The 17,043-nt window shown below is 48.3% G+C and overlaps 1 protein-coding gene across 1 annotated transcript; it reads left to right on the plus strand.

The window, feature by feature from the left end:
• Nucleotides 1-9,480: 9,480 nt before the first annotated feature.
• On the plus strand, nucleotides 9,481-9,744 carry TINCR (TINCR ubiquitin domain containing). The gene has a single exon (XM_058041093.1). The coding sequence runs from the start codon at nucleotides 9,481-9,483 to the stop codon at nucleotides 9,742-9,744; it is 264 nt and encodes an 87-aa protein (XP_057897076.1).
• The last annotated feature ends 7,299 nt before the right edge of the window (nucleotides 9,745-17,043 follow it).

The raw sequence follows: 17,043 nt of genomic DNA on the forward strand, positions 1-17,043 counted from the left end.
ATCCCACTCTGTGCCTGAGAGCGTTGCCCAAACACTTCTGGAGGTCTGGCAGCCTTGGGCCCGTTCCCTGAGGAATATGTCCAATGCCCAACCACCCTCTGGGGAAAGAAGAACCTTTTCTTGATGTCCACCCTGGTTCTTTCCCCATCCAGGTCCTGCTGACCCCACGGTGTCCCTTCCCTGCCCAGTTCTGCCGTGCTGTGCTCTCGGCAGCCCCTCACTCACAGCCCCTCTGCCCAAGCATCCCAGCCATGAGGGCACCAGGACATGGCACAGGACCCAGAGCTTCCCCATCCTCTGGGGCTCAGCTGGCACAGCACTGAAAGGCCTTTGGGAGAGACTTTTAAGGGAAAATCTGCCCTTTATTGAGCTAAATATGATGCTACAGTGGACACAAAGCTGACACCAGCACAATGCTTGTGGCTGTGATAGAGTTAATTTCCTTCCCAGTGGCTGGTACGGGGCTGTGTTTTGGATTTGTTGTGAACACAGGGTTGAGAATATAGTGATGCTTTTGTTATTGCTGAGCTTGCACAGAGCCAAGGCCTTTCCTGCCTCTTACAGGACCAAGCTGGGGAGGGGCCTGGGGGTGCCTGAGAGATTGGAGGGGACACAGCCAGGATATTCCAGACCATCTGACATCACTCAGGACATGAATGGGGAGAAGGAGGCACAAATGGGGGACTTTTGGAGTGATGGCATTTGTCTTCCCATGTCACCATTCCATGAGATGGGGCCCTTTTCTCCTTTGTTTTCCCTATTAAACTTTCTTTCAACCCAGGAGTTCTCCAGCTTTTACCCTTCTAATTCTCTCTGATTCCGCTCGTGGGCGAGCAAATGAGTGGCTACGTGGTCCTCGGCAGCCAGCTGGGGTTAAAACACGACAACGACTTGTGGTTGTTTAAATCAAAACGAATTAATTTTACGAAAACCCAGCCCGCCCCGCGCCCCAAGATGGCTGCCGGGAGCCCTCAGGGGCGGTGCTGAGGCGGCGCCAAGATGGCGGCGGCCCGGACTGCGGCTCCCGGCGGGCTGTGGGGATGGGCCTGCCCCGCCCGGCCCGGCACCGTCAGCGGCAGCGGAGGATCTGCATCTTTTGTGTGCTTGTTTTACCCTTTCTTTGTCTTGTTCTTTGTTTGTTTGTTTTTGTTTGAATATTAAAAATAAAAATCGGATTTTTTAACAGCTCTAGGTTCAGTGTTTGCTTGGAAACCAGTGCTGGCACTTGGTATGTGCCTGTATCCCTCTGAACACCTCACAAAATTAAATGTGTTTTTTTCCAGGTACCTCTGCAGCAAGGTGGTCCCCGGGCATGTTTTTTTTTTAAGTCCAATTCCACTGACTTTTAAGCTATTCTGTGATTTGAGCAGTGGAAGGTGAAATCACATAGGACCTCAGTCCGGAGCGGGTTTAAGGCGTAGGGGTGAAGCGCTGTGTTATCAGTGTTTCCAAACCTTGAGAAATGACATGGTAGCCCCATAAACCATGTTAGTCACAGGCATTTGCCCTTCTCCTCGCCCTCTTGTGTGGGAGTTTGCTGGTGGAGGGCAGCAGAGGCTCCTCAGGGGTTTGGGGTGAAAACCCTGAGAGCTGAGCAAGGCTGGGCACAGGGGGAGTGCAGGAGCCCCACCAGATTTCCTGGGGACAAGATGCATCTTTGGGACCCCCACAAGATTTCCTGGGGACAAAATGCATCTTTGGGACCCCCACCAGGTTTCTTTGGGACTAGATGCATCTTTGGGACCCCCACTAGATTTCCTGGAGGCAAGATGCATCTTTGGGATGCCCACCAGATTTCTCTGGGACAAGATGCATCTTTGGGACCCCTACCAGATTTCTTTGGGACAAGATGCATCTTTGGGACCCCTACCAGATTTCCTGGGGACAAGATGCATCTTTGGGACCCCTACCAGATTTCCTGGGGACAAGATGCATCTTTGGGACCCCCACCAGATTTCTTGGGGACAAGATACACCTTTAATAACTTTTCTCAGCTGGCTGCAGCCCCATGGTCCAGCTCACACTCTGCTGTTTGTGTTTTATGGCTCCTTCAGGGCTCCTTTCCCTCAGTCATGCCATCCTGCCTTCAGAGCTGTTTCACCTCATGGTCCTGCATGCCACGAGGCTGGATGTGCCACAGCATCTCTGTCTCACAGGAACAAGTTTTGGGGTGTAGTTTGAAGATACAAGAGAGGGCAATGGAGTGGGAAGGACTGTGTTAGCCCTGTTTGACCCAGCACACGTAGGAACTTGTGGAATGGAGGCTGATATAAGGCTGTGCGCGCTGCTCCTTGGGACAACAGCTGCTTGTACCCTTAGGTGTGCATTTTGAACTGTTCCTATGGTAGCTCTCTCAGCCTCTTCATAATTTCTATGATTGAGAAAAGCACAAGTGGTTTTCCAGTCAGCTCACCAGCCCCCTTTCTGCCACAGGCTCAGGCAGGCTTGGATTCAGAGCTAGGGAAGCAAACACCAAACAAGATTCTTTTTCCTTTCTACTTCAACTGCAGGAAGATAATTTTTCTAATCAACACTGTTGCATGACTCAGAGCCACATTTAGAAAGGAACATCAAGAAACATGTCACCCTCTGCAGCCCTTCAACCAGGTACATGCCCTTCTTCCCTTCCCTGCTTCACGAACTGGAGAGAAACACCTGGAGAATTCAGTGATGATAATCCTGTCAGTCCCACAGCCTCTGGTTTTCATTAGCTTGGGAAACAGTGAGCAACCAAGAGAGAAAGAAGAGCACTCTGAACCATTTCTTTTTTTTATAATTATTTGTTTCAGGCAGGCCGGAAGGTGCTTTGCAGGCTGTAAGAGTTCCTTTGTTTTTCCTTTTCTTTCTGAGGGATTGTTTGGGCTGAGCAAAGCTTGGCAAGGTCGGTGTGTAAATATGAGAGGATACCAGAAGGAAATGAAGTTGGATTGTTGGAGAGTGTGCTCATTCCTTTGGCAGCAGGCTGCACGGGAAGCTTGTCACAGCAGGCATCTGAGCAGACTGGGGGTGGTCAGACCAGTGGCCTGAAGTCTGGCAGGTCTCAACATTTTCTCTGCTGTCAATCCCTACTCCTTTTTTTGTGGCCCAGCAGTTTGCTGAGACCCACAACATGGCCCATTTCACTAGCTGGGAAAACCAGACACTTTATGTCCCTCAGTTTCTCCTGCAGCTCCTTCTCTGCTCCAAACTTTGGTCATAGAAGATCTTCCTCTCTTTCCCACGGATTGAGCTCCAACTCCTCATATACAGAGCTGCATGTTTCAAGGGTAGAAGCAATTCAAAGCAGAAGAAAGAAGCTGTTGTCAACCCTTTACCAAATTTTACTACCATGAGTATCTCCTAACAATCGACTCTTGTAAATTTTCTGTTGTAGGAACTATATAATATGGTGCATCAGTAGAAAAGGTGGCACTAGACTGAACATCAAACTTGTCTTTTCCTGACATTTCCTCTTAAATGACACAATGTGTAAACCCTCACATCTCAGTGAATTTTTTTTGCTCTGTGGGTTCTCCTTCCACCCCTCTCGGTGTGTGTGCCAGTACCAGCCTGAAATACATTCCTATTAAATATCCATTACTGACCATGGATGAACACTGGGCTGAGTGTGATGAAAATAGTAAATCTGCTTTTCCTGTGCCTCGATCCAAGCGAAATCTACCCCTTTTCTTTAATAATCCCAGTTACCTGCATTTCCCAGCAGGATCTTGGAACACTTGAGATAATGAATTTTGCACTGTTTTGAACAGGATGGTAGAATACACTCGATACCTGAAATACACACCTGCTAGGGAAGCCTCACTGCCAGCATTAGGAGAACAGCAGAAGAAAGCAAATGCCACCCTGAACCCATGCTAATATTTCTGGCTAATACAGAATGGAGAGGATCCTAGAAAAGAAGGAATCAGCAGCATTTACCAGAAGATTTTGGCTGCCCTGCTTTTCTCTGGACTGGTGTTCACCGGTGAAGCCTTTCAGCTGCAGAGGCAGGATTTGCATTTAGAGCACGGGACTATCCCTGAGGGCCATCTCCTCCTTGTTTTTAGTGTTCCAGCCCATTGCTGGGCCCCAGCCAATGCTTCAAGCTCTGCCTTGCCGTTAGATGGCAATGCAGATCCACAGATCCTCCCTCTGCTTCCCTGAGCCTCTGGAAAATGATGCTGCTGCAGCTGGAATGGCTCACAGAGCCTCAGATCTTCTATTTCTGCCCATCTCACTTTGGGAGACTGAGGCACCTGAATTTGTTTTGCCTAAAAGAAAAGGAGCTGGCTGCCTCTGAGTCCTCAGTGGCACAAACCTTCTCTCTCTCTCCATCCAGGCCCTCCTTTGTGTGCAGGCGTTCGGGGTTTATTTTTTGCTCTTCCATCCGTTAACTCATTTGTCTTTTGTTTTGCTGTTTCCACCACCATTTTGTTGTCTTGCTTGTTTCTCAGCTTATAGCCAACCCTCTGGGGTGAGTGAGTCATGGGCTGCCTCAGGCCAAAGCCCAAGGATACAGACTTCTTCTGAGGGTCATGAATCTCCCATCTGGGAAGTTATAAAGAAGTGAGAAATAGCTACCACCACAAAATGCTTTCCTCCATATCAATTTTTCAGCTTTTCCATTGTCTGCACTTGACTGGTTCATTTAACATGTGCATTACCAGGGTTTTTTTTTTTCTTCACATTGCCTTTTCCACCAGAAAATGTCACCAACTCACATCCAACTTTTGCTCAGAAAACTTGCAGGTTCATTTGTGTTCCAAACCCAGGCAGGTTTTCTCCTTCAAAACTAAATATAAATATCTTTTTTTTTTTTTTTTCTAGAGCCTGTTTGAAGTTCAATTCCATGCCAAACAGTCCACCAACTCCCAGTAGTGCAATTTTTTTTGCTGGGCAGCTGGCCAGAGCAGTTGTGGGGCCTTTTGGAATCTGATTTGGGTACTTGCAGCAGGATCTGCTTTACTTGGTGACTTCAGTTGTGTTGCTGGCAGAAATCCTCATTTGTAGCAGAAAGAATGACAGTCCCATCTTTAAAAAAATAATCTATTTTACTGGTGGAGCAGATGGAGAGCTCCTGACCATGACTTAGAACAGGGCAGGAAGATGTTGACACTTTCCCCCATGCCAGGCAAGGATGGGAGGTTGGGGCTTGACAGACATACCCCACACATTAAAGTAAGCACCTTCCAGCTTGTCTGGATTTAAAATGTCTAAACAAAGAGGATTTTGTCTTAATCCCCAGGAGAAGTGCTCCTCTATCACAGAAAGGCTCTTTTTTTTCCTGGTGCACAAGAAGTTACCAGTGTTCCTAAGCCCTCTTGCAGTGTGCTGCAGATAAGTTGGATCAGGGGAAAGCCTTATCACTTGGGCTTACATATTTTGTCCTTATCCGTTGGACTCTTTAAAAAGCTGTTGCATTTAATTACTCATTTCTCAAAGCTTTTATTAATCATTTATTATCTCTTTGTTCATTTGCTGGAGATGTAACTTGACATGTAGAGTGAGCCCAGCCATTTCATAACCAAGCACATCTCAGGAGGGGAGAAGCACTGAGTGATAGGAAGGGCCTTACTCATCTTGGCACGTGGTGGTACAGCTCTAGCTGGGGCCTCTGGTACTACAAAAATATAAATACCATTGCCTTAAGTGTCCCATCACCTGAGATATCTGAGGCACTGAATAATCAGGTGACAGCTGCCTGTTGGACTGGATTATAACCTTGTTTTAGCACTGTTAAGCCTGCACAGCCATTTATTCTATGAGTGAACCTTTCCCAACCTCCTGCTCCCCGGAGTTTGGGTGTCAGAGCTCACAGTGCTCACTCTGCACCTGTGGTTGATGGAGCAGGAGAGCGGTGTTTGGGTTGAGAATGTGAGTCTTTTGGGAATCTGACAAAAAGCCCCTCTTTAGTACCCTTTAGTACCCCTTTAGTGTTATAGAAGTGTGGGTAGAGTCTGGTCAGCCTGAGCAGCCTCTCGTGCTTCATCCCTTGCTCTCTCTCTGCTTCCAAACACAACATATCCCCAAAGAGACATCAGAGGAGAGTCCTGAGTGTTCAGCACTGCTGACCACAGGTCCTGGGATCACAGGGCTTCAGGGAACAGCAAAGGGTCTGCATTGGCACAATGACAGCACTTTGATTTCCTCAGACTTACAGGTTCTTCCAGGGCACTCAGATTTCTCCCCGATGTTTCAGTTTCCCTGTGATTGCTACCAGAAAATAAAGAAACCTTTATTTCTACATTGAAACCTTTATTTCCTTATCAAAACCTTTATTTTCTTATTGAGCAGCATCCCACTTCTCTATTGCCCTTTTCAAGGAGAGCAGCACAGCAAGCAGTAAAACAGCCACAGTCAAACCACCAACCCCACCAAAATCCACCTGCCTAGGAATGAATGTGTCTATTCTGTCATGATGAGAAGAAGTTATAAGGCCCAAGATCATCTCAACCATCTTGAGACATCTTAACAAAGCACCTAATTCAGGCAGGTGTTTCTCTTTTGCTCTAGTCAATGGAGTAAGGAAGCTCTGAGAACAGAAGAAATGACATTTTATAAACGCTGTTGCTTTATTTCTTCTGTCCATAAAAAAAATCACAGCCCACCTGGGTTTTAAATTGCTTTTCAGGCTTTCCTAATGAATGTCTCGGAATATTTGCATGTCTTTTGTTTGCCTTCAATATGGGGAAAAGCTTAAGTCAACAAGTTTTTATTTGATTTGTAAATAATGCCAGAGTGACACTATATTACAGATTCCCAGAACTCCATGTCTTATCCTGCAGACATGACATACCAGAGACATCACCAGAGACAGGCTGCCAGGTGCATGGTAGGGGACAGAAATTAAAATAATTTTAAGGAAAGACCATCTAGAACTTTATCCTGTACCTCTGTTTAGCCTACAAACCATCAGGAGCTGGAGAAATAATTGCTTTGGACAGATAATAAAACATCCTCAAGCAAAACTAAGGTATTTAATATACTGCTCAAGTCAATTTCCCTTATTTCTGCTGTCCTTTTGCTTTTAATAGTGGTTTAATGAAAAATCCAGAATTAATTGAAACTGGCATTAGGCATTCACGTGTTCCGTGAGGATTTCATTGCTTCAATATTTCATAAGCTGACTTCACTGCTGTGCTTCTCCTTATGCTGCTTTCACAGGCCAGCATATCATCCCTTTTCATAAAATGAAGGGTCCCAGTGTGGGCAGATGGGGGGGACATGAGGCAAGTTTGCAACCACATCATAGGCAAAGAAATAAAAATAATAGCTGCTTTCTTCCTGCCACCATCCCCCCTTTTTCTATAAGGATTTGCATCCGAGCCTTGATGGGAAAGAGCTGTCCTAAAAATAAACAGGATCTGTCTGAAAGGTGTCTGAGGGAGGTATTTGGCAACTGTCAGGCTGTCACGTATGCTGAAGGATGGAGCTGATGGACTCGCTGACACCAGACAGGCTCTGCTGAAGTGAGAATGCCTTATGCTCCCCTTGGCACTCGCTGGGCACATTCTGTTGGCCAGAGCCATCAGAGCACGGTGAGGCTGGGGCCCGTGCCAGGTCTGGCTGCTGTCAATGAGAGGCTGCCCTTGGATGGCTCTGGGAGCTGGATCAGACCCTTGCTTTACCCCTGAGACTCTGGCTTTACACCAGGGATGAGTTTGGCTCCCTGAGTGAATGTCACCCCGATGGGGAAGGAATTACCCGGCCCTGGGCTTGAGGGGTGCTGCAGGTGTCTGAAAATGAGACCCCTCACTGAGGTACCTGGATATGGGGACCAGAGCCTGACCTTTTGCCTTTTCTTGGCTTTAACAGCTTTATCCCTCATCTCCATCTCCAACAGGGGTAGCGATGTTCTGTCTTCAAGGTTATTGGCATATTTGTAAATCCAGGCATCCTTAAATGCTCCCAAGCCATGACAGCGCTAAACGCAGTTCCTGTTTCTCACAAGGTGCTTAATGAACATGTGTTACAGCATCCTGCAGTCACGAGGTGAGCAAACACAAACACCAAGGCACGACATGACTCATCTCACGCCTTTGCAGCGACTCAGTGGCAGAGCAAGGACCCAAGAATCCCAGGCCCCAGCAAAGCAATCATACCTTTGGAATGACCCAAGCTGAAAAGGAATGCTGCAATGGAAGCTTCAGTTCTTCTCAGCTGCACAGGGAAATCTCCACTGCCCGTGGTTGTGGTGCTAGTGAAGATATTTGCTGCTGTTCCTGTGCTGGGGAGGGAAAAGGGAGGTGAGGAGGAAAGGTGGAAACCTCCTTGTTCCCCCATGGGAGAGTGGGCACTTCTCTCATTCTCAATGGGAGCTGACTGCTGCTTTATCTGAAAATCAGACTGTTTTGTTATCTGCTGGGCAAGAGCAGCTCCTTTTTAGTGAAGAGCAGACCCTGAACTCAACAGTCTTGCAGTACTTTGGTCTGAAAATACTGGTCTGTGTTGAGAAGAATGGACGAGGGAATTAAAGCCTGTAATATGGGCTGCAGAAAAGTTACCTACAAGATAAGAGGGTGACTTGATCTTTTTGAGAAAAAGAGCAAGAAAGGCTTCCTTATCTTCATAGTGTTTGCTCTGAAGTATCATCTTGTGACTGCCAGAGTCTGCCTTGCAGTATCACTCAATTACAGCCTGTGGCTGACATCAACTCCTTCCTCTCAGAGGTGCCATTGGATTTCCCAAAGTGTGGCTGGTTCCTCTTGGCACTTCGAGGCCTCTGTGCCACCTGGTTGTGCCTGCAGCCCCATGTGCTGCCCCACTGCTGCACAGGATACCCAGCCCTGCAATTAGACAGCGGTCTGAAAGGAAATCAAGACAATGAACCATCAGAGGAGCTCATGTGAGCCAACATCAGATGTATGATGAGGAGTGAATGAGTCCTGTCCCTTCTGGAGGGTCCCAGATTGTTGGGGAGCAGTAACAGTGCAAATCTCCTGGGGGATTCTGCCCTGCAACATGAGAGTTGTGCACACAGCCAGGCTCTGGCTCATCAGGTTGCTGTGGCTCTCCTCTGTGAGGAATTTGTCACCATGCAGCTGTACTTCTCTTCATTAAAGTGGCCATGTTAAATAGCTGTGAGGTTGCTAAATGCCTGCTTTGCTAACTGATCTTCTCCCCAGCTGGCAGCTTTGTAGAGCAGGAGACACGAGGTTGCTAAACCCATTCATTTCTCACATGCACCCACGTTTCTAATGTCTGTGGGGTTCTGCCTTTAAAAGTCCTCTGCCAGCCATTGGAATGAAGAGCACTTGGTGAAGACACTGTAATTACCCTGGGATTTAGGGGTGTGTGGAAATGATTCATGGAGACGTTTCCCAGCCGGCAGGCTCATGGAGCCAGGTGAGCTCTTCCCTGGAATGCGAAGCACGCAGCGTGGCAACTGGGAGGAACAGGTTTGGCAGGACGTTTTTAAGCTGTTTGCAGCAGCCAGTCCTCCTCAGAGCCACGTCCTCCGATGCTCTGCTCTGCCACAGAGGCCCTGCTGAGCTGGGGAGGATGGACACGCTGCGCAGGAGCCTGTCCCGGTGGAAGAGGTACCACATCAAGGTGCACCTGGCCGATGAGGACCTGATGATGCCCCTGACAGTGCGGCCCAGGGACACCGTGATGGACTTGCGGGCTCTCCTGGTCCGGGAGGGCATCACCTCCTGGAAGAAGACGTTTTATTACAACTCCAGGCAGCTCGAGGAGCATGAGACCCTCAAGGAAGCCAATATCCAGAATGGTTCTGTCCTGCTCCTTGTCAGCAATAAAAGGTAGGCGAGGAGCTCGTCTGCCCTGGGGGTGGTGCAGAGGAAGGGGAATGCTCGGCGTGTCTCAGCCCCTTGGGACAGTTTATTGTCAGGGTTTGTAGAAAGCAGACCAGGAACTCAGATCCTGCCATTTCCAGCAGGATTGAGGCCCCAGGCTCTTCAAATCCAGACATGTGCTGTGGAATAAGCAGCTCATGGGAGGTTGCTGCTGCCTGTCCTGTCTCTGGTCAGGTCTCGTTTTCCTGGATATGCAGCCAAGCACAGACAGAGAAACATGACAAGAAAAAGGCAGGGGAGGTTGTGAGACGTGGGAGAGTGTTCTGGGAACCTCTTTCTTGTCCTGTTGTGCCTGTGTCTCCCTGCTTCTCTGTAGGAAATGCTTTCTGCAGGTTTTTGGGGGTCCTTGTGACAGGAGGGGTGCTGCCAGCTTACAGCAGAGCACGAGCAGTGTGGACAGGGATGGCAAGGGCTGCAGCTGCCCAAAATGTGTCTGAATCACAGCAGAAAGTACAGTGAGCCTGGAGACTCCCAGGAGAGCCAGGGCATGGCAGATCAATCACAGCAAGCACTGTGTTCTAGTGGGGATGAAAGCTGAGATAATGGACCTTGGACTCACTGGCCCACAGGACAGTTTTGATTCAGTGTGGTGAATTTATGCCCACCTGCACTGTCTTTCCTAATGCTGGGTTGTTGCTGCCAGCATGATTAATTCTGTGGAGCATTTTGGGGATACTGGGCTGAAGAGGTATGTTGTGGGCATGTGGTGTCTAATTCATCTTTCTAAATCCTGAGCCCTCTGAGTTATGTGTCTATGCTGATCAGAGTTTCCTCTGCAGAAAACTCTGCACTAAAGACTTGAGTTCCTGATTATATCCCACACACTGCAATGGTCCTATTTTCCAGTCCAGAGGCAGCTTGAAATCTCACACAAAGAAGATTTAATAAAGCATTTCCTTTCAGAGCTCAGCCAGACACAGGAGATTTCACATCACTCAGCTAACTGCAAGCCCCAAGTCACCCACGGCCCTTTTCTCCAACATCTCATTTCAGTTCTCTGATTAACTTGGCTCAGCTCCTCCTTTTCACCTGGTTTTTAATGGCAGAAGCACTTCTATTTGTTGTTGTTTCCAGTACTTATTTTCCTACTTTTTACAGTCTGAATTTTTGAAAGCAAAAAAGGATTTGGAGGGTCTGAGTTGATGGAGTGCACATACTCATGCTTGTTTGGTAGATGCCTGGTTTCCATAAAAAGGAAACCTTTCCATAAGGTGCTGTGCACCTTCCCACATGCTGCAGCAATGCAAAACTCACCAGGAGATCCTGCCCTGGTGTGCCAAGTCCAGAGAGCCCAGCTGCAGTCACTGGCCATTTTTGAAAATCTAGAGCCTGTTGCTCCAAGTCCCAGCTCAATTTTTGTGAGTACATTAAAAACAAAGTGGTATTTCTAATATTTTTCTCCATGGATTTCCTGCTAACTTACCTGGTTCCTAAACTGGCACCCTTGGCAAATCTCCTATTGCTTTTTCCAGGCCTGGCTGCAATGTGGGGAGTGCCCAGTGTCTACCTGAAGTCATATCCCCTTGATTTTTTTTTTTTTTTGACATAAAGGATTATTGGGTTGTGCCAACCTCGCCCACTCCCAAAGGCATTTTTGTAAATGCCCAGATACTGGGGACAAGTTTCTCTAAAGGTTCATGGGGTGGCTGAGCTATGGGAGGAGAGTTCCCTGAGATTTTTCATGAGGTGGCTGAGCTATGGGAGGAGAGTTCCCTGAGATTTTTCATGGGGTGGCTGAGCTATGGGAGGAGAGTTCCCTGAGAGTTTTCATGGGGTGGCTGAGCTATGGGAGGAGAGTTCCCTGAGATTTTTCTGAGATGTGTGGCTGAGGGCAGGCTGTGACTCAGCACCTTGCCAGGTGTTCAGCACAGAGAGGTTTAGAGGATTTTAGATGCCTGTCTCTCGCTGCCACTGGGACTTAGGAAATATGGAGTGGGAGAAGGCTGCATTGTAACTGAGATTACAGCACCAGTTTGAGTCTCAAGATCACTCAGGCAGATCTTTAGGTGTTATAAATCCATGTTGCACCAATAGTGGCTTTGGAAATACAGTGGTCTGTATCAGCTGGGCAATAAGCAGTGAATAACCATGGGGACTATTACAAGAGTAGCTCTGTTCTGTTGGGATTGTCTGGGAGCAGAGAGGATAGTGAAAATGTGGTGCTGCATTTGGCCAGCAGTCCTGAGGATTTAAGAGTTGTTTTTAGTGTTTCACCAACTCAGTGAAGTATGGATCCCTGCCCAGCTACTTCTTCAGTTCTCCCTGAAAATCTTGATGTCTCCTCCTTGCTCTTGTGCACCGAGGTACCAGCCCAACAGAGCACTATTCATTCCAGAAGTGGAGTTGCTGTGATTGCCAAGGTCTGCAGCTCAGTGTCGTGCCTATAAATATTAATGGTCACTCTGCATGCTGTGTGTTCCTGCAGTGGGCTCACGGGACAGTTTGCTTTGAACCAGAGAAAACATGAAAATGACCCTGTTTTTCATCCTCCCCTCCCTGCCTAATGCCTTTGTAGATAATTGGCATTTAGCAAAGGCCAAGTCAGCAATTCCACTTCTTGCTCGTACTTTCTGGGGTTTGTAACTTAGTCATAAAAATTCACTTAAGGCGGCAGCTTGGCAGGAAAGGGATCAGCATACCAGCTAATGCTGAAAATTTATTTAGACCTTAATGTTTAAAAGTTGGAGCAAGCCGTTTTGGAGATCAGTCAACATGACCTCTTGCCCTGGGAAAACACATGGGCTGGCCAGAGCTGCAAATACCACATCCACCTAGGATGCAATTCCCCTTTGTGCAGAGCCTGTTAATCACACTACTGCTGTGCTGACTGAAATTGCAATCCTGTTGCAGTGGAGCCTGAGAAAAGAACTCACTCAAAACCAGTTTCTGCCCTACAGAGTGACACATTACAATAACATGGTTTGCCAGTGGGTGAAACAAGCAAAGCAACAGTTGAAATGGGAATGAACAAGCAGAGAAATGCCCCAGCTCAGTGGCCGTGGGCCAGCATGTGGTGTTGAAGCCAGCAGTGCCCAACAGGAGACCAGCAGTGTGTCTTGGCATGAGCAGAACCACCCAGCATGGTACAAAAGCATCCCTGGGCATGCAATGGGCTGTCCCAAACGCCCAAGGCGTGCTCAGTGCTGGCACTGTGGGCCACACCACGGCAGAACCCGTTTGGCTGGCTCTGGAGGCAGGGCCAGGAGCTGCTCAGCTGGTCTGGTGGTGACGTGGGAGTTCTGAGGCTAGCATGACTCTTCCTCAATTTTGTCAGCTGCAGCGAGCTCCTTGGAGCTCCTTGGAGCTCCTTGGAACTCCTTGGAACTCCTTGGAGCTCCTTGGGGCTCCTTGGAACTCCTTGGAGCTCCTTGGGGCTCCTTGGGGCTCCTTGGAACTCCTTGGAACTCCTTGGAACTCCTTGGAGCTCCTTTCTGGCTCCTTGCTGGTGTTGGAGCGCCACTGAACAGGGCACCCCTGGAGGTGGACGCAATAGTCTGGTCAGAGAGAGATAAAGGCAGATAAGTTTTCCCATGAATCAACCTGGGAGACTTCAGGGAGCTGGAGAGAAAGAATTCTAGAAAATCTGGCGCTTTGTAATAAGCTGTTTTGCCCATAAGGCTGTTTTACAAATGGTGTCTTGTTAATTGTCACGCGTTTTGTTGCCAGTCATGTGAAATGTATTGATTAAGTGACCAGTCAGGTCCTCCTGTATGGGATCAGGGTACAAAGGAAGCAGTTTCAGTAAAGTTGGGGCTTTTGGCCTCTCAGCCTTCTGGCCCAGAGTGTGTGATTAGTGGCACAGCCTGACCTGGGCTGGGTAGTGGGCACAGGGAATCAGCTGCTCCTTGCTGATCGTTTATTTGCTGTGTTTGGGTGTTCAGTGGGAGGTGGAGGAATACTCCCTGGAACTGGTGAATCCTCTGTGTAACCCATGAGCTGTTTCAAGCAGAGGATGTCAGTGGCTGATCCAGAGCAATCCCCAGACATGCCCACTGTGCCTGTCACTGCCTGCTCCTGGGGATGTGCAGTTCCAGCTGGGTCTGTGTGTGGTGTAAGCACAAGCACACTGACAGAGCCTTTGCTCTTGGTTCCAGGCTCTTCTCCTGCAGTCACGCAGGCAAGGTCTGTGCTGATAAATTAAGCAGTGCCTGGACTTCTCTCTGTTACAATGCAATTTTTGGCTCAGTCCAGGTGGATTTCAGGATCCAGCATGGGCCAGGGACTGCTCCTTATGGGATGCCTGGATGTGTCCACACAGATTTGCAGAGTGAGAATTTAATAGGAAATCCTTGGCCCTTCTGTGCCAGCTGTGCTCTAAAGGCAGGAGAACGTCCCAGGCACATTTGATTTACTGGCACAGACTCAGCCATGCAGGACATGGGTCCCCTCAGCCTTTTGGAAGCTGGGGTTCATTGAGGCCAGGCAGCTTTTCTCATCATCCATGGCCTGCCTGGAGAGTGGAGTTCAGGAAGTCGTTGGTGAACAGGTTAAATAAAGTAGACGCCAGCGCTGAGTGCAGCAGAAGTCTATTATCTGGAATCTATTGGTGTTGATTTTCTGGCCTGGAGCCACCTGAAAGCATCTATCTCAGGGCATTAGCTCAGTTACCATAACAACTCATCCAGGAAAAACTCCTGACAGCTCCAAGAGCACACCAAGGTCCCACGTTGTGTATCGCAGCCACTCTCAGGTCAAAATAAGCATGTCCAGGTTCCTCCCTCTCCTGCAATCCAGCCTCAGTGTCCCCTGTGAGTGCCAGTCCTTACAGAAGCTTTGACATGCTTGGGAAGCTGTTTTATCCTCCAGAGGCTGCTCAGTCTGGTTTTCCAAAGGTCCGTTCACTCCAGGATGGATATTTTACCTCCTGCCAGAATAACAAACCCACCCATCCTCAGGGAGCCCATTGCATTCCCTTCTTGGCATTGTTTAGACTATCTGATTTTTTGGAACTGTGAATGAAAACTGTGACTGAGCCACTTGCACAGGGTCCAGTTTAGCTGGTGCTGAACTCCTGCCTATGTTTGGCTCTGTGGTGACATAAGGACAGAATGACAGTGCTCAGCAGTGCCTCACTGCACACCTACATCACTGTCCTGCCACTGGAATTGCCTGGGACGCAGTCACCAAGCACAGCAAGTGATGTTGGACCTCTAGAAACAGCAAAAAAAAGTAATGGGGTCTACACAATTTGACCCTGAAATAAGTTTTTTACTCCGAGTTTCAGAGTGCTTTTGTGATGCCTGCTCTTTGCACTGACCCTCCCGCTCCTGCGGCTGCTCAGCAATTACTCCTCAGCATGGAAGGGGAGACTCTTCACCCCCATCCAGCTCTTCCAGCCTTGCCCTGTTAAGCTGAGGCCTGGCAGCAGGCTCTGAGGCACCTCACGGTGGGATAACGATCCTCTAAATAGCACCGGGAGTCTCTCTACTCAGGGAGAACTAATTAAGTTCTTCAGTACATGCTTAGACATATGCTGACCTGGTGTGGCCTTAACGGGCCTGCTTCCACCTACCAGATAAATAATACTGGCTTAAAAATATCCTCCCAGGGATGTGTTACTGAGGCAACAGCCAGGTGGGGGGCTGGCTGCATCTCTGGTATTTATGTGTGTTATTCACGGGCCAAGCTCTCTCCTGGTGTCCTCAGTTAAGTGATTTTTAAGTTCTGACAGCATTAGTGCAGTTACCTCTGCTGACACCTCACAGCACCCAGGTCAGACAGTCACACCTGTGTTTAGCTCATTTACTCGTTGTTCAGCCCGAGAAGCTCATTTGACAAAAACACAGCGTTGCAGTGATGGAGAACGTGGTGCACAGGGCTTGGATTCCTCCCTGTGCAGTTGCATGGGGTTGCAGCTGAAGCAGATGCAGATGAAGATGAAGCTGAGCTAACACATCCCCCGGGGGTTCTAGGCAAAGAATTAATGAATGGGAAGCACATCCTGACGTGGGTTTCTTTCTGGTGTGATGTGGCCCAGCTCACTGGACTGCTCTGTGGTTGTGCTGATTTATTTCAGGTGAGGATTTTGCCCAGTTAGGATAAATCCCCCCTCCTCTATCACGGTGTTTTATGGGACAGACATGCTACAAGGGTGGGCTCACAGCAAACCCTTGGCTGTCAAAACCCCCTGAAATTTCAAGTGAAAAAGCAAGTGCTGAAATATGAATCCTGCTCTGTGTTTTACAGAAAACCCAACCAGAGATTGATCTCAGCCTCACTAGACTGATCCTTTGCTAGAACACAGCCAAAAAAACTCCCACCCCACAGACTTTGAAATTCTCTAAGATCTGATGAAATATTTGCAGCACAGGCTCAGTTTCTGGTCATAAAATGAAAACATAATTGCAAACAGCAATTCACAGGAGTCAAAAGACTCAGCCCTGCTCTTAGTTGCAGCCCAAGGTGAGATAATGAGCCCTCCAAGCAAATCCCAGCCCCAACAAACTTGGAAGAGCTTTAGGTTCTGTTCTGGAGACCCCAGGGGACAGCACTGGGTGATTTCTAAGGGTTTTCAGAAGAATAACAGAAAATAATTCTACTTTGCTAAGTTTAGGCCTTCTGTGGAGGGTCTGGACCCCTGTCAGAAGATGCTGATAGACCCACAGCCCCTGAAAGCTGCCTTCAGTGCTAATGCCTGAGGGTGAATGTGTTGAGAGCAGTTCAAGCTCTGTCTTGCTGCAAACATTCTCAAAGTGCTCCTAAAGCTACAGACCACCCTTGTTCTAAGATGAAAAATGGATTTCCAGGGGCAGGCACTAAAGAGGGAGAGCCTTGCTTATGAGAAAAAGGCTTCCAGACAGTTGTGGATTATCTGAAGGAGGGTGAAGGCGTCTTCTGTGGAAGGATGAACAGGTTTGAAACCCTGCAAGTGGCTTTTTCTGAGTTATTTAGTGTGATTGAAGAACAAAACCAGCCAGAGGATGAGCTTTACATCCTCCACACGTCAGGGTCAGTGCCTGCTTGGTGAAATGCCATTTTTGATTGCATCTCCAAGTATTTGCCTCTTTCTTTACTCAGATAATGCCAAAGAGCAGAACCCAAGCCATGAGGGAGTGTGACGAGGGCTGAAGGAAGCAGATGGAAGAGAGCTGGCCCATGGAAAGGCAGCCTGGCCACCAGTGTTGGTAAGTCCCTCCTGCAAGCCAGCTCAAGGACCGTTCAGAAAGCAGCTCCGAGCGTTTCCAGCATGGTGCCCATGAATAATTAACCCAAACAAAACAACCAACAGTGTTCCCTCATCAGCGTGCCA

This window comes from Melospiza georgiana, chromosome 26 (genome assembly GCF_028018845.1).
Source record: "Melospiza georgiana isolate bMelGeo1 chromosome 26, bMelGeo1.pri, whole genome shotgun sequence".
Lineage (NCBI taxonomy): Eukaryota > Metazoa > Chordata > Aves > Passeriformes > Passerellidae > Melospiza > Melospiza georgiana.

What these genes read in the sequence shown, in the direction of transcription:
- TINCR (XM_058041093.1), top strand. Translation starts at nt 9,481, where the DNA reads ATGGACACGCTGCGCAGGAGCCTGTCCCGGTGGAAGAGGTACCACATC.